This window comes from Otolemur garnettii, unplaced genomic scaffold (assembly GCF_000181295.1).
Source record: "Otolemur garnettii isolate 467f Iridium unplaced genomic scaffold, OtoGar3 scaffold00161, whole genome shotgun sequence".
In the NCBI taxonomy this organism is placed as follows: Eukaryota; Metazoa; Chordata; class Mammalia; order Primates; family Galagidae; genus Otolemur; species Otolemur garnettii.
The window spans coordinates 3,957,570-3,981,594 of record NW_003852556.1 but is presented as its reverse complement, the minus strand read 5'-3'; the positions used below and the strand labels follow the sequence as shown (position 1 = coordinate 3,981,594).

Sequence of the window (24,025 nt, the reverse complement as noted above, 5' to 3'; positions counted from 1 at the left end):
AGAGACCATAGTCAGGGACTGTGTGAATCCCAGGGTGGGTCACCAGTTCCCAGCATGGAGACCATAGTCAGTGATTGTGTAAATCTTAGGGCTGGTTCCCGGTTCCCAGGGCAGAGACCATAGTCAGTGACTGTGTGAATCCCAGGGCTGGTTCCCAGTTCCCAGCACAGAGACCATAGTCAGGGACTGTGTGAATCCCAGGGCTGGTTCCCAGTTCCCACCATGGAGACCATAGTCAGTAGACTGTGTGAATACCAGGGCTGGTCACCAGTTCCCAGCATGGAGACCATAGTCAGGGACTGTGTGAATCCCAGGGCTGGTTCCCAGTTCCCACCATGGAGACCATAGTCAGTAGACTGTGTGAATCCCAGGGCTGGTTCCCAGTTCCCAGCACAGAGACCATAGTCAGGGACTGTGAATCCCAGGGCTGGTTCCCAGTTCCCACCATGGAGACCATAGTCAGGGACTGTGTGAATCCCAGGCAGAAGGCTCCCTCTGACCATCATAAGCCAGTCTCTTACTGACATTGCCACCCTTGGCCTTTTCCTTTTACTCCACTGCCCCAAACCCCAGCTTGCCCACCCACCAGGCGCCAGAGGAGCTGTAGAGGGAGGGCCATGCCCCTGGAGCCCGATGGGCACTCTGTGGTGCCAGCTAACCTCTGACCTTCCTCAAGCCAACTTCACCAGTTAAGGGAACCTCAACCTCTTTTTCCTCCAGATAAACTAAAGCTACAGAGTGGTGGTCCCCCTGTACCCCCTGAGAAGTATCAGCCTTTGGAGCCATTTTGCTCACCTTGCCTGGCACATCACAGACAGCAGGGTTCTTTATGAGGTGGAAGCCAGGCCCCCTATGGGCTCTGAGGCCACAGCCTCTCCCCCCTCAGCAAACCCACTCAGTGCCCCTCTTATCTCTTTCTTTAGTATTTTATCTGTTACTATGTGATATCTGTGCATACACACGTTCTCAAAGCTCCCTTGCTCCCTTCTCTTGCCACTGGGCTGTTCCTTTTCTACCTTGCTGCTGAGACTAAGGAGAGAGACATCTCGCAGAGCCCTGGGCGGCCCTGTAGTCTGCTGCTTGCTCCCCACAGACCTGCTGACGTCCACCTGTCATGGACCTGCTATCCATCAATATTAAAAACACACTATCCTTTTGTTCCAATGACTATGATTTCTCATAACATTCGCACTCCCTTCCTGGACACCTGATTATTTCTTTGGCCTTAAAATGCCTGAGTCCCATCTCCCGTGAGCTCCTGCCATCACCTGGGGTTAGCACTCTGCTTGAGGCTGACTTTGAGGGCCCATGTTCTGTCCTTTTCTGAATTCCAGATCCTTATAGCTACAATGTCTAGAACTTCACTTGACCTTTAACAAGGGGTTTAAATTAACATAACTGATATAAATTATACGACTCTCTCCTTAAGAGCATACCCTCCTGTTGAGAACGCCCTCTGTTTGACAGGCCCACCATGCCATTTCCCCAGACAGAAACTTGAAAAGCATTAAGAGCCCTCTCTCTCCTCCCCCAGTGCCAAGCTCTGCACTGGACCTGCCAGCCCTGCTTTCAGTGCCTTCTGCCTTCCTCTCCCTCCCACGTCTCCTCCTCCTGCTGCTGCTGGCCTCTGATGGGCTCACCTGCTCTCCTGAGGTGCCGCTCTCTTTTTAGGTGATCTTCCATTGGCACCAGGTGGTTCTTTCTGAAACACCAGCCTGCTGGTGCCACTTCTTTCGATCTGCCCACCACTTCCAAGGCAAGATGGGAACTCTTTCACGAGATGGACAAAGTCCTGGCTGCCTGTCCAACTGTCTGGCTCTTTGCTCCCCTCACCCTGGCTCTCATTCTGGGATGTGCTCCCCCCATATGTCATGTTTGATCAGCTCCACACCTTCCTATGGGCTGCAGAGACAGCAGGAAATCCTAGTATTGGGTTGGCAAAGTCCTAGGTGCCAACTCTTAGGACTCAAACCTGTTCTGGTCCCTGGTATCTCCTCCTCATGCACTTCTGGGTGAGGTCCTCTTCCTGCACAGTCCCACGTGCTCTGAGTTTGTCTCTCTTATGCTTCCTTCCTATGTGCTGAACTGTCTTTTGTGAATGTTATTTTGTTATTGATGTCGAGGTCCAAGGATGAGCTTTTCCTTTATGTCCTCAGCTGCTCAGCACTGCCCGTATTTGTAGGTAGTTCATACGCATTTGTTAAATGAAAGGAATAAATCAGTGACTCCATCAACCACTTCATAGTTAAAAGATACCAACAAGAAGAGATAATAAATTACTATAAATTAACCATCTTTAATGTAAATACTAATTACACATCATACGGTAAGACCTGGCAAATTTCTATGTGAAATACCTAAAACACTGTGACCTTCTCTTGTCACAAGGCGGGGAAGCCAAGGTGAGAGCCATGTGAATACGTTCCAGTTCAACAAGACCAGTTTTCCCCTTTTCCCGAAACATCATGTGCTACTATGTACCAAAGGCTTTGTAAACACGTGGACACACAATCTCCAGGTGATTCCCCTCATTTTGGAGAAACCCAAATATAGCTGAAGTGACTTTGTTCCCTGAGGTTTGATGCCACGCCAAGCCGTAATGTGTGCTTCTAACCCTAACAGGTATTTGAACCAGACCATGCGGGAAGATATCTTAACAGCAGAGCATTCTCTGAACAGAGAGAAATTAGCTGTTTTGAAACAAGCCCTGAATGTAGTTGGCTTCAGCAATTTGGTGAGTCATATCATTAATATGTCACTGAGCAGACCAACCGTCTACTCATTTGTAGAAGTTGTTCAATCCCCACACTGTTCATTGAGCCTTTATTATATTCCAGATGTTTCTGTAGAATTGGTGACTCAACAGAGCATAAACTCAACCCCTGCCTGCTCGAGTTTACATGCTAGTGGAGGAGCAGGTGTCAACACGCACAATGTGAACCAAGACCAGGGTGTGAAGGCAGAAAGGCAGGACAGGGGAATGGAAAGTGAGGAAAGGAGTGGGGTGTGCTGTCCAAGAAGGTGTCAAGAGCCCTTTCTTAAATTTAGATAGACAGATTGTAGATGAGAGCCTGATAGCTAGATAGACAGACAGAGATCTCCAAAAGATATCAAATTACTTTATATATTGACCAAGCCATAGGAAAACTAGTAATTCTGAAGTAGCTCTGTTTACTGTTAAAAATGACTTGAATACTGATAGAATCACATTATTAAAATATCTTCTTGAACAATATAATTTTTAGCCTTAAAGAATTATCAAATACCTACAAGCATCATAAAGCTGAAAAATACAATTTAAAAGTTGTAGACCATTGTTACCCAGTAGAGATTTCCATGGTAAGGGAGTTGTCCTTGGCCTGGGGTGTATCGTAGGGTCACTCCTGGCCAGGGGTGGCTCCTGAGTACTCGAAATGTGGCCAGAGAGCTGAAGAGGTGATCATCATTTGTTCATCTTAGTTAATGTGAATTCAAATAGCTATAACCAGTTGGTGGTCTCTGGATTAGACAGCACTGGTCTAGCAAATATGAAATACGAGAAGAGGTAAAGCTTTAAGCCTTGAGAGAAACCTCCCGGAATCCCACTCATTCATCTCCAGGGGGGTCGTCTCTGCAGTGACACCCCCGTATGGGAGTGCTCTGGGCTACGGCCAATTCCTGGCACATAATTAACGGAAGACTACAGGAGTAACTGCCCACAGATTTAAACCTGTTTTTTCTTTCTGTTTTTCTGAAACCAATTGATTGAGTGGGATCTTTTGTTTTTTCCTTGCCCACATAGTTGTGTCAAGGCAGCAGCCAGGGGGTGGGGAGTGGTGCGAAGGTCTACACAGGGAAGGACTGGGAGTGGGGCGCACCCCACATGTCAGCTGGGGGAGCTCTGCTCTGTTTGGTACTTCCATATTTTACTACAGTGTTTTTCAGACATTTTTCTTTTCTTTCTTTTTTTTTTTTGAGATAGCATCTCATTCTGTTGCCCTTGGTAGGGTGCTGTGGCATCAGCGCTCACAGCAACCTTAGGCTCCTGGGCTTAAGTGATCCTCCTGCCTCACCTTCTGAGTAGCTAGGACTACAGGTGCCCACCACAATGCCTGGCTAGTTTTAGGGTCTCCATTTTGCTCAGGTGCATCTCTAATTCCTGAACTCAAGCAGTCCTCCTAGAGTGCCGGAATTATAGGCGTGAGTCACTGTTCTGGCCTTTTACTAACTTTTTATCTTACAGCACACTTGAACCTATTGTTAAACTTTTGTGGCACACTTAAATTATGTTGATCAAAAAAAGAAAAGGAAAAAGAATATACTTATTGTGCTTGGAATTTATTTTGAAAATAATTTAATTAATGGTCTTTAGGATTTTTCTGGGCACCTGCTCTCAGGGCACACTAGTGTGCCACGGCACCCGGGGTGAGCGCCACTGCTCTGCTGCCACTCCCCACTCCCTCTGTCCATCCTGCCACTTACGCCTCTGTAGTTTTTGTTTTTATTTTCCCCTTCCTCCACACCTGAAATTTCTGCTTCCTCAGAGGAAATGGGGATAGAGATGAGCATGGGGAACCGTCCTAGAGAAATGCCAGCTGCCTAGAAACAGGGCTGTGAGAACCCACGCCTGATCCCCACAGGCACGGTGGGAAAAATGGTGAGTGGAGGGTCTGAGAACCTCACATAGAAACGTGTGCACAGTGACAAAGGCACAGGAATCCCCTCATCTTGGCCCTGTGGAGTGACCTGAATGATGACAACTTAGTCCACTTGGGAAGGAGAGATTAGGAACAGTAAGATTTGATGGGATGGAGTTCTGCCCTTGAATCAGGTGTGGTCTGAGAGGTGTGCTCACCTGGTGCCTTTGCCCAGCCCCCTCCCATCACCGCAGCCCACGCTGCACTGGAGGGGCCGTGAGGACAGTCCAGATTCTTCCTGCCTGTATCAGGAAGTGCCTATACGACAGGGTGCCAGAACATTTCCTGAAGAGTTACTGGACTTATTAAAAAGGAAAACAACAAGTTTTCAGGTCCTTTAAAAGGCGAGGAAAACGTTATTTCATAAAGCATAATCGAATTAAATTTAAAAAACTAATTTCTAATTTACCCAAAACATTCTTTAGTATATTATATTTGTAGGATATCACTATACCCGGAAATTGCTTAGAAATCATTCTTATTTTACCAATCTTCTCACTTTAAAAATGATAAAATAATACCTTTATAGAAACTAGAAGTTCCAGAGGAAATTCATAGAAGTCTTGAGAACTGTCTTATTTCAATCATATACTTATAAAGCAAGTAAGAGTTGTTTGTAGAACAACTTGCACAGTACTGGTGGAAGGATTTTATTCTCAAATTACAAGCGAGGAAATTGAGAATTTAAAAGGCCACGTCCCTGGCCTTTTCTGGAGCTTAGTCTGTTCTGCTGTCGATATTGTCAGGCTCAATGTTTGGTCTTCTGAAGAAGCACAGTTCAACTTATAGCTTTTTCTTGATTTTTCATTTTTTTGCCCCCAAATGACTGTCCAGAACCAATTTTAAGATCTAATTTACTTTTTTAATGTAGATTCTCAGATATTTCCTCTCAGCAAACACTCTCTTACTTCCTGCTACCTTCTGCTCAAAGACAACACTTGCCAAGTCAATTTTTTTTCTGTGTTTTCCTTAAAATAACCTTTAAAAACAACTCGCATCTTGTTATCTGGGCAATAGTTTTTGTTATGCCCTCATTTAATTTTCCAGCAGAAGTGAAAAATTCTGTACTCATCATATCAGTTTATCTCACAAGAGCAAGGACTAAGAAATGGGCAGCCTAAGTCCTTGAATGAATCAGCCACAGCACCGCAAAGTCCTATCCACCGCCCTGCAGTGTGGAGGGGACAGAGTGAAGCCTCACTCCACCACTGGGGTGGTCCTGCCAGGCAGACCATCACAATTAAAGAGCCATTCATTTTTGCTGTTGCTAGTTATCTTGAAGCCTTTAATGTATATCAAAATATCACCTCCTTACTCTCTTATGTTGAAGGTATAAAAATGTTGATTTAAAGGACATTGGAATGAACTATGAGTTTTTGATTTTGAGGTAGGTATTGGTAGTTGTCTTACTGAACATTTAGAATCTGAAAAATCACAATCTCACTGATGGGGAATAATTTGTTTTCATGGCCTACCTTTGGGTTTTTGAAGGATTTGGCTTTTAGTCTTTCTTCTAAATGTCGTGTTCATTTTCTCTCTTGTAAATCTCATAGGAGGTGGAGAACCTGTTTGTAATTCTAGCAGCAATATTACACATCGGAGACATCAGGTTTACTGCCCTGACTGACGCCGACTCTGCCTTTGTCTCTGACCTCCAGCTTCTAGAGCAAGGTCAGTGGAACACGACCTTCCACATTGACCTCTATGTTGTGCAATTTTGTAGACCTACCAGTAGATGGAGACACAGCACAGAAAAGCCACTTGGCATCAACCCTTTGCTGGAGCAAAATTCAACGGGGGAAAAAACAACCAAAATGTTCACTTTGTTCTTTCTTATAAATGGTTATGGGTATGAATAACAAGATGTACTTTTATGTTCCCATTCTGCACCCACATTAACAACATTGATTCCTCAGCAATATTTGTGCTTATTTATATTGTTCTGAGCGTTCTCTGCCTCACCGCCAGTACCCGGTATGCTTTGGGGGCATGTTATTAGCCAAACATTTTAAACAGAGTATAATTACTTCCCTTTAAGTTCTTGCCAAAAATCTCCCTCTTTGATGTTGCCTTGTTAGTCACTCCCAGATTTTTTTTAAATACCTTAAAACCACACATTGTCAATAAAAACATACCTTTGCCTGTATCAAAGTGATTTAACCAGGAATTTGCAATAGTAATAATAATAGCAATGATTCCATGCCATCTGTGAGGACAGGAGGAAACGTTGGCTGTGGGCTAATGCACAGAGCCTCAGGACCTCCGTGTTTTGATTACTTAGAGAAGCTCTTCTAGTTTGAATTTGACAATTACAGTGGCAGTTCTTTTCTTTAACACACACATTCCCTGATGTGTATACATGCAACTTATAAAGTCAGACCATCAAATGCAACGTTCTTGTTATCAACAGTATACACTAACTTTGTGTTTATAATGCTATTTTGATTTTAGTGGCTGTAATGTTACAAGTATCAGCAGATGAATTGGCTTCTGCCTTAACAACTGATATCCAGTATTTTAAAGGTAAAAGAATTTTCTGTTCTCTGACCTTTTTGTGTGTAGTTTGGAATCAAATATGGAAATTAAATACAACTCTGTCTGTCTCTACTTTGTGAAACTGTCTCTATCAATGGAATACCAAATAAGAAAAGTGTTATGAATCTATTAATCTTGTTAAAGAACCAACTTTTTGTATTACTGATATTCCTGATGGTTCTTAAGTTCTCGCTACCTTGATGTGACTGTAAATTCTATGCTCTTGAGAACCCTTTTGCTGAAAAGGTCAGCCTCTCTAGCTAATTTTTAGAAACAAATCCATCAATTCCAGAGGATTTGTTCAGAGAAACTGTGGGGTCCGTTCATGTGTGCTGGGCCCTGCTGCCCTCTCTGAGACACCAGTGTTCACCTCGACCTCATGGTCCTAACAAGAGCTGCCACTGATCAGGCATGTGTGACCTGGTAGGACATGTTCCAAGTGCTACAAATGTTGTGGCTTTTGAATTCTCACAAATCACTGTGACATGGAACTATTTCCATTTCAACAGGTGAGCAAATGAAGGTTCAAAGAGGTCACACAACTTTGATCACCAGATCACTAGGAAAGCACAGGTTTGGGAGAACTCAGGGTTGCCTGGCTCCGATGACAAGCTTCATTCTGTGTTCCACCCACATGCACTCAGCAAGCAAGGGGTGTCGCCATGTGACCATAGATTATTCACTATAAATCATGGCCTCACAACCTTCTTTACTGTTCATTGTGAGGACTCACCATCCAGCTGATCTTTCTTCCTTCCCCTAATCACCACTGTTCTTCCCCATGTCTCTACTGGACGTATTTGCAGGCATTTGGGTGGGTGGGGAATGATTTGCTACTCCCAGAATGAGCTCGGTGAATCTCCCCATCATCCACTCGGCTGCTGTGATACCGGCTTCTTTTTCTGCACTGAAAGATGAGAATGAGACACAAGCGCTCGACCATCAACATCTTTCGTTCATGACACCTTCTTCATTCCCATGGGCACTGCAGAAGTTTTCTTTCCTTCCTGGATCATGGCAAGAGCCTCCTGCCTGTCCTCACTTCACCCCTTCCATGCTGCTTCAAAAATGATCTTTCTGAAATGCAAGTATGATTTTCCTTCGTGGCTAATAGTCTTCCAAAGACACTCCCACTCCTGTGGAGGACAGCCGTCACATCGGCGGCATGGCGGGGGGCTCTTCAGTCCCAGCTAGACCTTGTTTAATTTTTGTGCTTCTTTTATGGCAACCCTGCACTTAACTACCCTGACCATCTGGAGTTCTCCAAATATGTTATTCTTTTTTATGCCTTTTTGGGAGAAAATTAGAAATCACCATCAGTATCTATACTCTTAATAGGGGTAGGTCCCTCTGCTTACATGTTGGTAAACTGTCAGAATGCCTCAATCACAGTGAGTTTACGGGCCTCAATTCTAGTGTCATGAATGGCCACACTGGCTTTCTGTTCCCTGTAGCTGGGCCATGTGCCCCGTCAGTGGACTTGACCTTGTAGCTCTGGGACTACATGACCTGACCTGATGTTTCTTTCCTTCTTTCCCTTCATTTCTCTCTCTCTCCTCCCTCCTTCCCTTCCTTCCCTGCTTCCTTCTTTCCTTCTCTCTCCCTCCTTCCTTCATCTCAGCCAGTCTCAGCAGCAGTTCACCCTCCTCACTGTTTCTCCAGCTGGCTGGAAACCATTTAACCCTCATTTCTGTCGCTAGTCCCTGCCCAGCCTGAGGTGCTTGGTTCCACCCATTTTGGCCAAAGCCATAGAATATGAATTCTGGACTTTCTGTTACTCTGAAGTCTCCACAAAAGTGACATGACAGGCTCAATTTTAAACTATGCACACTCTTTTTTTCCTTGGTCCCTTCTTTAGTTATTTCCTTCTAAAAGCCTTACCACTCAAGAGTTCAATCACCATCTTCTTGAGAATGACAGAAAAATCTTTACATTAAGCCCCAATCCTGTTCCTGAATCCCAGACCCATATTTGGCTGGCTAGACCATTTCTTTGAAAATATTTAGAATATGACTCGCATTTCCAGATGACCAAGCTTCCAAATGCCTTAGGATGATTCAGTATCTAAACCAGCAAGTTGTTATCAGAGAACTTGTCAAGAGGGGCCCTGTGAAGAGTCAGTTTCCTAACTGAGATGAAATCATACAGCCTTCCTAAAGGTTAAAAGGTCTGGTCAACGTGTGCAAGAGATAATGCTGTGATGTATATGACATTCATTTCAGGGAGACATTTTATGTAAGAACCAGCATTTATTGAGTCCTAGCATGGGATTTCACACCCTTTGCTGTATGTGGTGTGTGGGGAAGGAGTAGGGTGGGCGTCATTCCCCTGGCTCCCGAGTGTGGCCGCCTTCCTCTCACCCCTCCCCTCTCCCCACTGCTGTAGGTGACATGCTCATCCGACGACACACTATACGGATTGCTGAGTTTTACAGAGACCTCTTGGCCAAATCCTTGTACAGTCGTCTGTTCAGCTTTCTGGTGAATGCCGTGAACTGCTGTCTGCACAGTCAGGATGAACACAGGAGGTAGGTGATGGGTACACCTGTACTTGTGCTATTCCTGCCAGAGACGACCCGAAGGCCTGCTCTTTAAGTTGCTTTGTGGTTAAGCGTGGCCCCTAAGTTAGGTGTCATTAATGCACTTCATTTTAACAAGGTAGTTTTATCTGAATGGTCTCACTGATTATGCATTTGGGAGTTAAGTCCCTCCCTAGACACCCCCCCACCATGCTATTGAACTAATGAAATCGTCTGTCAGGCGTAGATATGGAAATGCCATCTTGTGTCTCTGGACTGAAGTAGACACAGCCTTTCATGCACCAACAAGTATAAAGTGTTATAAATCCAGAAATAAGGCAGTCTGAGGAGGCCGGAAGCACTGAGTGTGTTGAGTGGCTCACGTCTCCCAGCACAGACCCTGACGGGTTTACATCAGTAATTCTTCCTCCCCTCTCTTCACTTGTTTTGTGGATTATTAGACAAAGGGTCTCTATGGCAATCATTTGGCTCATCCTCCAAATCATCTTAAACAATAAGTTTTTGAGGTACCTACTTAATTGTATGAAAGTCATAGATGTCCATGACATGGTATCAGTGGAAAATTGTTACTTTTCTTATTTCTAATAAGTACCCCAAGCAACTATGAAAGCAAAATTGCATCCAGGAGTCTTCACATGTACACTTGTTTGTGAAAAACATCTGAGAATTTTTTGTTGTCTGTACAGACATTCTCACTAAATCCCTGAAATTGGTGCCTGTAGAATCTCTTGGAGGTATATGCACATATGAGGAAGTTCTCAGATAAATGTGGACATGTCAGGAGATTTCAGAGACAAATGATACTAACATTTTCATTAAAGTATACACATATAAAATCCCACTGACCACTGGTCAGCATATTCAATATAAAATCTGTGATTTGAAGGTGGCTGTGGCCCCTCAAATATATATACTATTTAATCTATATTCTATATTTAGATTATATAAATACAATAAATTAATATATTAACATATACTCTATAAGATATATGTTAATATATATTAATATGATGTATAGATTAATATATGATCTATATTAATAGATCTCTATATTCAGAAGAGATGCATCAGTACTTAGGATGGTAAGGACTCTTAATTTTGCCATTATTCCTTGTTATCAGGTATTTTGTGATTTTTAAATATGAAGATTATCTAGAGAATGATACTAATATGCTAAATCTCCCAAAGTAACTATATGTAAAACTATTGGTAGCTCTTCTGAAGATAACATTGAAGAAATTAATATATAAATTCAGCAATCTGTAGAAACTTCTAGAAAATTTTTATTTGACACTTAAATATTACATTGCCTTAAATTTATATAATTAGAAATACTTATATAATAAGTATGATCTAAATTTTGGACTACATATACACATACACAGAAAAATTGTTGACCTGAACCATAGAGAACACACACTTCCCTGTCACTGGGAAGATTGCCCCACTGTGTCAGCAGGCACATTTACCAGGGTGGTCTTATCTCTAAAATTGCCTTTATGAAGCAAATGAATGATAACAGGGACTCACGGGAAAATGAATGTATTAGAAATTTAACTTCTAAGAGACAGTACTCTCATTTGAGTCATAACTCCCACGGTTGCTTCTCTGTTTCTGCTATGGGTCACCGAAATCTTAATTTAAAGCCCCAGAAAACACAAAGGAAGTTTATATTATAACTCACTGAGATTTGTTCACATTACTTAAAGTTCTGCAGATTTATAGACCTAGTTCCTAAGTCACAGAGAAGTCTCAAACATTTAGATAACTTTAGAAAAGTCTTCTGTTGTTTACCAATCTTTAATTTTTCTTTGGAAATTTTGTAGTCATGTCAAAAAAGATTATAGAAATAAATACCCTTATGTTAAAGTTGGAGAGCACATAGACCAGTGGTTCTCAACCTGTGGGTCGTGACCCACAGGAACTAGATTAAAGGGCCATAGCATAGGGAAGGTTGAGAACCACTGAATAGACACGTTTTTGTAAATTTTACCAGAGGGAATTAACATAATAAAGAATTTCTCTAACAAGTTATAAAGAGAAAGCAACTGAAACTGAGCTAGATAAAATATCTGTTCTTAAAATGATGGATTCATTTCCTGAATTACAATAAAATATGTACAATATCAATAGCATAATACATTTAAAGTAATTGTATTTTCTCTACCTAGATCCAAAAACATTTACCTCTAAATGAAAACTCTGGGGTTTAATGCAGGTGACAGTGATGATTAGTTAATGAAGGTGAACAGAAGCATTTGCTGTGTTGACCTAGGCAAAATCACAGCTTTAAGATTAGTGTGTGGATGTGTCCCCTGTGCCACCTGCTATGATTGTGACTTCTGTGCAGCTGTCTGGCCTGGACCCTGTAGACTGGGGGACCACAGAGGCCACATTTAGTGGTCAGGGAGCCTCAAAAATTGAAACACACTAAAACTTTATTTATAATTAGGTAAAGTTGAAAATGCTTTGATCCAAACAGGTAAAAAAGAATGAGAATCAGAATAATAACAAAGAACATTCATGTCTTCTGTTTGCTTAGAAGTTTGTGGTTAATGAAGTATGGGCATATAAATCACCTTGAGAGGAAAACTGTTAAATAGCTAAAATGACACATTTATTCTTGAAGCAATGGCTCTAAGGAAATGAGAGACACAACTCACAAGGGTGACCACAGCCTGCTTCCTCACTTCCCCTTCCAGTGCTCACTTGCTCTTTCTAGAAAACTCATTTAAAAAACAAGGTTTAGTATTTTAACCAGATGCATTTCTTTTTCTAAACTATGGTTTTATGACTTAAGAAATGGAGGATACTGTATATCATCCTTTAACTTTGCACGAGAATGCCGTCATCATCCAGTTCATTCTCGCACTCTGTCCTAAGGCAAGCACAGGTGCCGGCCTCCATCCCCCCCTCCCCCGCTGACACACTGGCCCCTCTGACGGTGGTGCTCTCTGCGGTCCCCTTCCCCTGTCTGCACCTCCAGTTTGTCCCTGTTACTCTCCAGCCTCTGCGGACACTCCTGTGATCACATGTATGCTGCGCTGGCTGGCACAGTCTGGAGGGGTTACCTATCCACAGCCATTTTCATCTCTGATTCTTAATCTATTAAGAAATAAGACAGTGAGGTAAGGTTTACAGGGGCCAGAGTAGGCATCTGGTGAGGGAGGCGGAGGGCAGCAGAGGGTCCAGCTCACACAGCAGCACTCTGCTCTGACACCGCAGGCCAGACTAGGCTGACCTGCCTCCCGCCCCAGTTAGCCCCGAGGAGGCACAGGAGCCTGGGAGACAGCTCAGGGCCCCTTGTCCAGGCTTCCTTGTGGACACCAGTGTGCTGGGTCACTCTTCCAGAGGCCGAGGGCACAGCTCACCGGCTTCCTCTTCACATCTGTGAATAAGCATTTCCTCTGAACAAGGGTGGATGTTAGGGTGTTAGAGGTGCTAATGATTCTACCTTATAAGCAGCTGAGACATCAGGTGGGGAGAAAATAAAAAAGGCTGACTATGGGACAAGTGGGAATTGAGCCTGGGTGAAATGAATCAGGGAACAGCTGCCCTGTTATCATATTGTGGGTGGGCAGTTTTATGGAGAAAACTATCCTTGTTACCGGGTAACTTGTGATCATCAGCGGTGTGTGAATTTGGAGTTGCTAATGTGGCGGAGAAAGGGCCCATCTAAGCGAGAAGGTGTACAAGCTTGGAGACTCCTGTTGTGAGTGATTTCAGCCTCTTCTTCCCAGTGTTTATGAGAGCCGAGAGCTGAACCTCTCTGGCCACTAGGTACATGGAAGAGCCTCTTATTTATTCATAACCTGCCAATAGTCCACATCAAGTTGTTAATATTCAACATTAGAATATGATTTTAAATGGCGTCAAATAATTTCTAAAGGGAAACTAATCAGTAAGTCTGATCTGGCCTTTTTAGTGTAGTTTGGCCTCAACAACACTGAGAATTGTCAGCTGACACCCAGTGACCACCGTAGCTGTAAACAAAGTCCTTGCTGAAGCCAGTCAGAAATCCCACGTGTAGATTCCTGTGACTTCACATGTACAAAATTGGCCACCACGGTGTAGAGGACACACTGTGTCCATTCTCCTCACTGGCCAGTCCCCCCATGAGTCCAAAGGTATTTTTTTAGTCTCTTCCCTTGGGAACAGCCAATCAAGCACCAGTCACCTTCCGTCACTCTTTTTAGGAATCATTGTGACGGTTACAGGGTCTGTCTACCTGTTTGCATGTGCGATATGGAAATAGCCGCATCACATGGTTTCCCCAGTGCCCTCAGTGCCCTCTCTGCCTGAGTACAGCAGAGGTGACTGACCTGAAGAGCTCCAGGATTGTTAGCCCTTTATCTCTCAGCTCAGAAGAGGCCTCTGTCTAGGGTTTAGCCACTGTGGTTTAGAGCAGGGGTCCTCAAACTTTTTAAACAGGGAGCCAGTTCACTGTCCCTCAGACCGTTGGAGGGCCGGACTGCAGGCCCCAGGATGAGTCGGCTGCTAAGCAGGACAGGCAGCGGTGGCAAAAACACCCGGCAGGCCAGATAAATGTCCTAGGCGGGCTGCATGTGGCCGGCAGGCCGTAGTTTGAGGGCGCCTGGTTTAGAGCATCATCTTTTTTTTTTTTGCAGTTTTTGGCCGGGGCTGGGTTTGAACCCACCACGTCTGGTATATGAGTCCAGCTCCCTACTCCTTTGAGCCACAGGCACTGCCCTAGAGCATCATCTTATAAACAGGCCTTTCAAGACAGAGAGGATTCCGTGTGGATTTTTCTTAACGCTTCTTTTCTTTCATGGTTATTTTGCCTCATTATTTGAAGAAATCCCTTTCCATTTTGTGATTTTTTTTGTCTGTTTATAATATAATATTCAAAATGGAAAGCTGCACTATTAAGTGTTTGTTGTTTTACTTGATAAAACCTTCAGACCTCTGAATAAGGTTGCCAGAGAGACGCGTAGACTCAGCCTTGATCTGAAAGGACAGCACCCAGACATCAGGGTGACTACAAGAAGTAGGAGTTTTTATTTCGGTGTCAACATGACAGAGTTGCTCACAGCTTTTCAAACCTGTAGTTGCCTTATAATGTATTTTGGTATAACCATCCCCTCTGCCTTTGACCCCGATGCTGGGGTCGAGGAAGAGGAGGGGCTCAGGCTCGGGTTTGGGTTCAGGCCCAGGCCCAGGCCCAGGCCCAGGCCCCAGCTCTATGGGGGTGGACCAGAAGTCTAGGGTGGTGGTTGGCTTCAACTGCAACAGTTGGCTGAGTGTCTGTGGTTATTACTTTGGTGAAACTATTGAACTAGTATAATTTGCAGTGTGATAAAAGTACATCTTATGTCCACCTCCCTCTAAAGTTTTTCAATGAGGGTCATGTTTCCCTGACTCTGAGAGAAAACTTAAACATGTGCCTGAACTTTTCTGTTCAGTTCTATATCACAGTTCTATGAATGCTTTAATCCCCAAACATCAGCATTTTTGTAGAAATTAAACATGTCCATAGCTGAGAGCTCTCTCCCCATTCCCACAGCTGGGATCTGTGCATGGCAGCCGACAGTCCCCTGGGAAGGCATGAGGGGGATGGCTGCCCCCGGAGTGGAGCTGCACAGACTCAGGAACGGGGAGGGAAGGAACTCCTGGGCTCTCAACTGACACATGGAGAGACAGTTATCCCTGGCTCTTTCCCTCTGGTTTCTCAAAAATTCCTGTGGCTGGGCCCCCTTTCTGCAAACCCCAGTACATGGGAAATGCACTCTGCCGGCTGACTGCTTCCAGCTGCTCCCAGCTGCTCCCAGCTGCTCCCGCGCATTAGCCCTAGGCACATGGGGCTAATGGTTTGAGTCCCCGCCTGGCCAGGTGTGCCCCTCAGACAGGACTTCTCTGGGCTGAGGTGGAGATGGCAGTAGGAGCAGGACAGGGCTTGGAGCAGTGGTGGGATCACACTTGCTCATTTTCCATGACTCTTCTGTTACTTTTACAACATGCTGCAACTTTTCACCCTTCTGTTGAACAAAGACTGTGCTCTAAACTGAAGGTAATTTTCCTAAAGTTACCAGCCATGTGATTCTGAACTGAGATACATTACTAGAGATAAGAAAGTGTAATAAACAACCTAAGCTTTCTAAAAAGATAAATATGTTCTGCAGCTTCTAAAATTACACCTGTTTCATAATGCAACGCTTAAACCCCCAAGATTGAGTTAACAATGTTAAAGTTACTGTTTTTCCTAAATTGAAGTCTCAATGAGAGTTTTGAAAGCAAATATTATGAAGCTTATAGGTACAGGGTTATAGGAAATTTATAAGCATTCTCCAAATATCTTTAGTCACCAAAACCTATAACTTATTTCAACTCATATTCATCATCCATTTTGAAGAACATATTATATACATACACACACATACACGCACACACATGCACACACACACGCGAGGTAGCCACGAAGTTCATGTGCAATTTAAAATAATTGCACAGGAACTTTATGTCTGCCCTGTATACACACACACACACACATATTACATGTACAGACATGTATATAATTACATATATAAATGCACATGTATATGTATGTCTGTGTATATACATATCCGAGAAATATAATCCAGGGAACATTTTTCTTTTTATTGTTAAGAAATATCATAAGAACAGGTAGATTGAAGTTAGGAATAAAAGGGGTTTGAGAGACAACCCATTGACCCTACGGTATGCACATTGGAGGTGTGCTTTCATTCATTCATTCATTCATTCACTCATGCCTGCGTGACCTGAAATCTACATTTTTAGATAGCACTGTTTACAATGCTAATATAGTAAAGAAATTGAGCTTTAAGCCTACATGTGGAGATTTTATTTTGTTTCTCATTGAGCCTTCAGTTTAAGTGTTCTTATGTTATGTTACATTCTTAGGTTATTTTAGTTGACCAAAATGTAAACATTTGAAAACATTATGATTAATTACATTCAGTTTACATGAGTCAGTCATTGATCCAAGTCTGTTCCTTTGACCACCCACTTGCAAAAATTTGTTTGTTTTTCCGGGTTATTTGAAAGTTAATTGAGATGGTGCCATTCATAAAGTTGTTACCTCAGTATCTGGCACAAGGGGAATGATTGTTACAATAATAACAGTGATGACGGTGGCTCGTAAGAAGGCATCTTAGTTTATATTAGTTTATTTGTGAGGAAGAGGAAAATTATAAAAAAAAAAATGCAAATGGCTCAGAGATTGGAAATCCAATTGTCCAGCTTCTTCCTTTTAAATTTCACCCAGTTACCTTGTTTGTTTTAGAAAATGGCAGATAAAGGAAATACTTTGATCTTTAAAAATAGAAATACCACTATTTCCATAATGCTACTAGGACATGTAGGAGTCTTCCTTTCTTTTTCAGACGTTTTGTTGGGTTTGTTTTGTGGTAAGCAGTGATAATGGACTTGGTGATCAGTTTCCACACTCTCCTCTCTCCTCCTCTTGTGACACAGGAATGATGTGTTTGCAGCAGACCTGACTAGGGTCCAGGGCACAGTCTATGGTCTTTGATTACTGCAAAAACAAGGTCCACGTGGGTTAGAGTGCATGCTGTTCCCCAGCCAGTAGCAGTTTCTTGAGTCAGATATAAGGTGGAATGATGGTGACTACATACACTAAGGAAGTAGAGTTTTACAGTGGGGGAGGCAGGGCAGAGAAGGGGCAGGGGCACTCAGGGGCAGAGACCCAGTAGAGCGTCTGGGGCAGGTGGGAGAAGGAGATTAAAGAGGAATTAGGGCTTTGGCTCTAAATCTGAAGGTGATCGTGTATTTCATGAGAGTGAAATCACCATCCCAGTAACTGTCTAGAATCTCAGTTCTTTGTTCCACAAGCTGGAATTGACTCTGGAGAAAGAAAAGTAGTCTATTGAAAAAAAGTCAACAAATATTTGAAAAACATTTTACTTGTGAAATTTCATAAACTATTACAACTCCTCTCTGCTACCTGGATTTAAATAACAGCAGATACTATACCAATGAGAAAAGGAATATTTCTACAGGTTGACTTTATTTTCTCTTAAAGTTATTATTTGTTTAACATACATATCAATTCGGTGATTTAATCCCTGAATCATCAGTGGGATACATTTTACATCTCACTTTGTTTGAATAGTATGGATTTAAATAACAGCAGATGCTATACCAATGAGAAAGAAGGAATATTTCTAGAGATTGACTTTATTTTCTCTTAAAGTTATTATTTGTTTAACATACATATCAATTCGGTGATTTAATCCCTGAATCATCAGTGGAATACATTTTACATATCACTTTGTTTCTAAATTTACATACTTTAATTATAAGGAAAATGATTTTAAGTTAGTACATTTTTTCCTAGGTGTCCAGAAAGATTTTCATGCACTCACCAAAAGGCCCATGTGTTCAACAGCCGTCTCATTGAGGTAATTTGTGAGAATTGGCAATGTTAGCAGTACAACACGGCTTCCTGTGTCTAAAAACTGATGACTCAACTCTGAAATGATAAAAACAAAAAAAGAACAAGAACAAGAATGAATTCAATAGGATGTAAACTGAAGGTGATAAAATGTATTGGATGGTTACATTCATCGCCAGCATATTATAACACTTAAGAGATTGTCAGTGTCTAAAGAAATACAAAGAATCAGTGCTAAAGAGATTGTAACAAGCAATCCGATATTCCTAAGAAAATTCTACTTCTTCAATAGGTGAGATTTGCCATCTTTTTTGAATTAGAGGGAATAAATATTTCATATGGAGAAAAAATAATTACAGGCTTGAAGAATTCTGCAGACTGGTTGTAAAAATAAACTCCCACCGGCGTTTCCGGTACAGGCTGTGTCACCAAGGAGCACAGGGGCAGGTGTTTACCCGGATGCTCTGAAACTGAGGTGAATTAACTGGGTTAAGTAGATGAAGTTAAGTTGGTGTTAGTTTTTATGTCCTAATCTTACAGCTTGGTTTTGTTCTAGTAAGGCTTCAGTTTGTATTATTGGTTTAGTTTTGAGCATGCAGTGGTGTGTATGTATGCGTGTGTGTTTGGATTTCCAAGGTTTTTAAATACAAGAAAATATGTTGCTATTGATTTCCTAAGATTCCCATTTTTCTCTCATTAAAGCAATCAGGTAGAATTTCCTATATTTATGAAGTATTACAGTGTATCTCTGACTTTTTCAGGCTAAAGTCTAAGTCGGGAACACATAGTTTTCCATATAACTTCTGAAGATGAGCTGATCTTCCCCCTCTAAAATTAATAGTCTTCAACTGTTAATAATCTCTTAATATGTTGATTAAAGAAATTAATACATGCTGGATTGACATTTTCAATGTTGTTCATTGTCTTCTGGTAGTTGCTGAAGATTTTTAAGTCTTAATCTTTTTTGTAATGATTTTGTTTTCTTTTTAATTAAGGAATTCTCTTTTTATATTTTGCATCAAATGTATGATTTTAAAAACATACACAGAGATACTGCCAGAGAGATGAATGATATAATTTTTGAAACAGTAAAGTGACACTAAGCATGTTGTTCTATTTTGTAAGATTGTTTTAGTAAATTAGAATTTGCATTTATAACTGAGTGCTTCTTTAAGGATCTGATCTCAATAGAGACAGTAACCAGGAACTTAGCTTATAAAATGCTAAGGAAGGAACAGCTTTCTGCTGCATTGCAGGCAATCTATTAAAATATCCTTTGGATTACATTTTATACCTAAGCTATTTGCAGAAATCACCGGTAAAGATGTTATATAGAATCTTAGGTCAATTTTCAGATTTCATCGCATAGGTTTATTAATTTATTTGCTTTCTGTGTAGAGGAATTTGCCATTACTTCTTTAGCAAAGATTATCCATCCTTACTGTGAAACTCACGTTATGCCTACTAAGCACAATTGCAGTTGGAGATTTATGAATAAGCTTTAGGTTTGGGATACTATTTCTTATCAAAAAGGCCTCCATCGTGGCCTCAGGTCCACCCACGTCCCCCAGTCTTACAAGAGGCATTGCCCTGAAATTCAAATCAGGATGTGTTTGTTTGAGGCCTCTGCATGTGTCCGATTATTTTGTTCAAAATTATGTAACCAAGAAGTTATCTTTAAATATCAAATTCAATTTGTGGTGGGCGGTGCCCGTGGCTCAGTGACTAGGGCACTGGCCCCATATATACAGATCATAGTGAGTTCGAACCCAGCCCCAGCCAAACTGCAACAAAAAATAGCTGGGCTTTGTGGCAGACACTTGTGGTCCCAGCTACTCAGGAGGCTGAGGCAAGAGAATCGCCTAAGTCCAAGTACTGGAGGTTGCTGTGAGCTGTGATGCTGCAGCCCTCTATGGAGGGTGACAAAGTGAGACCCTGTCTCTAACCTCCCCCCGCCAAAAAAAACCAAATTCAACTCAATTTGTGGCACTTTAACAGGACTAGAACATAGCCATAATAGCAATACAAATGTTATAAAAGAGAGTATAATTTATTTTTTGCAAGGAATTGAGGTCAACTAAGGCAGGTTAGCACCGTAAGTTACAAGTCCGAAGACTCATCTCTTCCCCTGCAGCACCCCCGTGCGTGAGAGTGTCCTGACTGGGACTTGCACCACTTCAGAGAACATAAACACTTAGTTTCTGCTGCCGCGCTTCTTAGAAACAGGTCTGCCTCACTTTAGACGGCTTGCTATTATTCCCCCCAGTGGGAAGAGTTAAAGTGGACAGTGCATGCTCCTGTAGGCAGGTGGTTGGGGAAATTTTAATGAAAAGAAGCAACATGATTTTTCAGAACACATGTGCCTCGCCTCCATGTGAGATGGAGCTTGTGTGAGCATCACCCGACTTGGCGTTTAAGTTAATGCCTTGGGACTATCACCTGACTGATAGATGATCTACAGTAATTCTTGGTAGGGTGGGTTGGGGCTCAGTGGTCCTTGCAAAGCAGAGGAAGATTAAAATTTCTTTAAGTATTTTTGCCAAACCACATACATCTCTCCTTAAAATCCCAGGAATCACGGTGAGAGAGAATTGGCAATGCTCCTCAATTTTCAGAGCCTGAAATAAGTTACGAAATAATCTAAATGGTAGGGTAGGTGATAGAAAAGTAGAAGAAGAAACCATCTATAAATTTCATTTTTTTGCTGTTATTTTGATAATGAAATTGAAGATTAATTTTTCCAAGAAGACATCTCATCATATGATATATTTCATATCAGTTGAAAATGCTAAATGAAATCACATCTCTCTCTCTAATTCAATCTGTATTATATAAATTGTGGTTAAATGTTCAGTAAAGGAAAGGAGGTATAATCTATTCTCATTTATCAAACACGAAAATGAGGAACAGAATGAAATTTACTTCTGAAGCAGGAATTGCATGTGTGTGTGTAACTGAACCGATTAAAACCAAACGTTTTTACTTATTAGTTTCAGCTTTTTCCTTATAGCACTTTATTGAAATGAGTGTGAAGATTTATGCTCTCTAATGGGAGGTACAAATCAAACAGGGACCTGCAAGAAAGATTAGAATCCAAAAATGTGGACACTCCATTCATTAATAAGAAAGTGTTGGCAAAAAAATACATTGTGAGTATGTTATCTTAGTAATCACAATGAGGCCACTCAATTCTTTTTTTTTTATCATTTTATTTTTTTCTCTTAATTTTTTATTAGATCATAACTGTGTATATTAATGCATTTATGGGGCACAATGTACTGATTTTATATACAATTTGGAATGCTTACATCAAACTAGTTATTATAAATGGTTTACAACATTAATTTGCAAATGCCTCATAAGAATAATAAATACCTGCTGTGTGTTTGTCAGTAAATGAAAACAGACGGATCCAGTTTTTCCTTTTTCCATTTAATACATCCTAATATTCTTCATTATATGTTGCCTATTTTCAGAAAAAAAATCAGTAAACAAGAAGACTAAAAAAGAATGTACCTAATGCCTGGAATCAACACTATTAACATTTTACAACTAAAAAAGAAACAGACAATCACAACTAAACGTTGGGATGCCTGCTGTTTTCCTGCATAGATCCATCCCTCTCCGTCCCTCCCCATAGGCAACAATATAATCAATTCTGGGCAAATCTTCCAAAATTTATTTTTTATTTGTCTACCTATTTTTTGCAATAAACATATAACTTTGCAAGACATCATAAATTATAGAGCGTTAATTTATAACTACAGTATATTTCTATTCTGTAGTTCCCTGTCTAACTCCATGTGGTCTTTGAAATCTAACTAATAGATTGATGCACCAAGAGCTAATTCCTTCTTCTCATCAGCAGAGTTTGGGCGATTCAAGATACCGCACTATTCTCGTCTACCTCACTGCTGATGGCCGCTTACATCTTTTTTTCATTTTTTCCTCAGTTACAAATAGTGTTGTATCCTCGTACATGTTTCCCGAGATACATGTTTAGAATTTTCCCTGAGGCATATATTCCGTGGCAGAACTGCAAGGAGAGCATCACTTTGTGTTTTCCTGATTACAAACAAGGCAGGTTCTGCCTGCACCCTGGCCGCCCGCTCAGAGGACTGATGCAGTTACACACAGTGGCCTGATTTCCCGGCCTTGTCATACGTATTCTTCTCCTGCTCTAAAGTTATCTTATCTTTTTTTTCTAAAACCTTTCAATTTTTAACACATCAGGAATATTGTGTATGTGAAGAGTTGATATAATTTTATATTTTTAGCTGAATATTCAATGATCTCCACCCTATTTATCGTAATGTTTCTTATCCCCCATCTTGATTTTTAATCCGTGACTAAAACTGTGTCAATAATATATTGTTTTAATTACTTAGTTCTCACAATAACTTCTTATTTTCTTATTGGTTTTGGCTATCCTTAGATCTTCATTTTTGCATATGAATTTTATAACCACTTTGACTCTATCCAACGAATGTTTTTCTGGGATGTTAACTAGAAGTTCATTTATAGATTAATGTAGGGAAAATGCTTCCCTGTAGGCCATTTATTTTTTCCTTACACAAACATGATCTGTATTTTAACATTTATTCGTGTATCCTTTCATTCCTTCAATAATGTTTGTGATTTTCCCCATCACTTCTTGCACACCTTTATGCCATTTCTGTTTCTGGGTATTTATACTTTATATTGCTGTGATGAACTCTTTTTTCTATTATATTTAATTTGTTTATTAGTGCCCTGATCTTATATTTAGAAATCCTGCTGTTTTTTCTTATTACTTGTGATAACTTTCCTGTAGAATGCCTTAATATTTTCTAATATAAATGTCACAATTCCCTTTTTTCCTTTTCTCTTATGTTTCTTATTTCTTCTTCATATTTTATTGCATTGGCTAGCACTGCCAGTATAATATTTAAAATTTGTGATGATAATGGGCTTTAGGGTCTTTTTCTCAAAACATTACTGCTAAACAATATTCTGACTTAGAGGTCCAGTAGATAAGCTTTGCTAAGTGTTTTTCAGTCATGCGTGGATGAAAATTTTGTCCAGTATTTTTCATTGTCTATAAAGAAAATCATAGCAATTCTCTTTTTTCTTAGCTTGTGGGGAAAACTGCATTGATGCATCCTTTGTTGAATTGCTCTTCATTTAGGGTATAAATCCTACTTTATCATCGTGTACTAGGTTCGGTTTTCGAGCCCTCATTTAGGATGTTTCCATTTATTTTCATCAGTGAGAGGAGCTGTTCTGTCATCTAATAGAACCTTTAGCTATCAAATTTATAGGAAGGAATAAATTGGGCAGCTTTCTGTTTATCTTCTCTCTAAAACAGTGTTACTGAAAGTAGATCACATATTTCTCTAACATTTAGCAAAACCTCCAGAAAATCTTCCGAGCAATTGTAAGGCCGTTAAACTTCCAGATACTTATTATTTTAAAGTTTGCAGGCTTAGTCACGTAATTTTTTTTTTTTTGTGATCCCATATATTTTCTAGAGTATTTTTTACTTTAATATTTTAAATTTATTTGTCAACTAAATTATAGCTTTATTTTATAATCTTTCAAACTCTATTTAATTGTAATTTGATAGCTTTTACACTGAAGGTACTGTTTATTTATGCCTTTCCCCCATATCTATCATTGATAAAATGTGCCAACAGGAATTATTTATTTTCAAAAATCAATTTTCTGGTTTTGTTGTCATTTCTCATGGTAATGTTATTTTGCTTTATTAATTGCTGCTGTTTTATTATTTCTTTATTTCTCCTTTCTTTGCATTTTGTGCTTTTGTTTTTCCATAAATTCCTGAGTTGAATGTTTGTTTCATACTTCTCAAGGATTTTTTCC

The 24,025-nt window shown here is 40.8% G+C and overlaps 1 protein-coding gene across 1 annotated transcript in view; it reads left to right on the top strand.

Moving 5' to 3' along the window:
• MYO16 (myosin XVI) overlaps positions 1-24,025 on the top strand; it is a 407,489-nt gene that overhangs the window by 167,549 nt on the left and 215,915 nt on the right. Inside the window, exons 13-16 of the mRNA XM_003800011.3 lie at positions 2,623-2,734; positions 6,230-6,347; positions 7,128-7,199; positions 9,597-9,738. Of these exons, the coding sequence (XP_003800059.2) occupies positions 2,623-2,734; positions 6,230-6,347; positions 7,128-7,199; positions 9,597-9,738 (444 nt within the window). The remainder of the gene's footprint in view (positions 1-2,622; positions 2,735-6,229; positions 6,348-7,127; positions 7,200-9,596; positions 9,739-24,025) is intronic.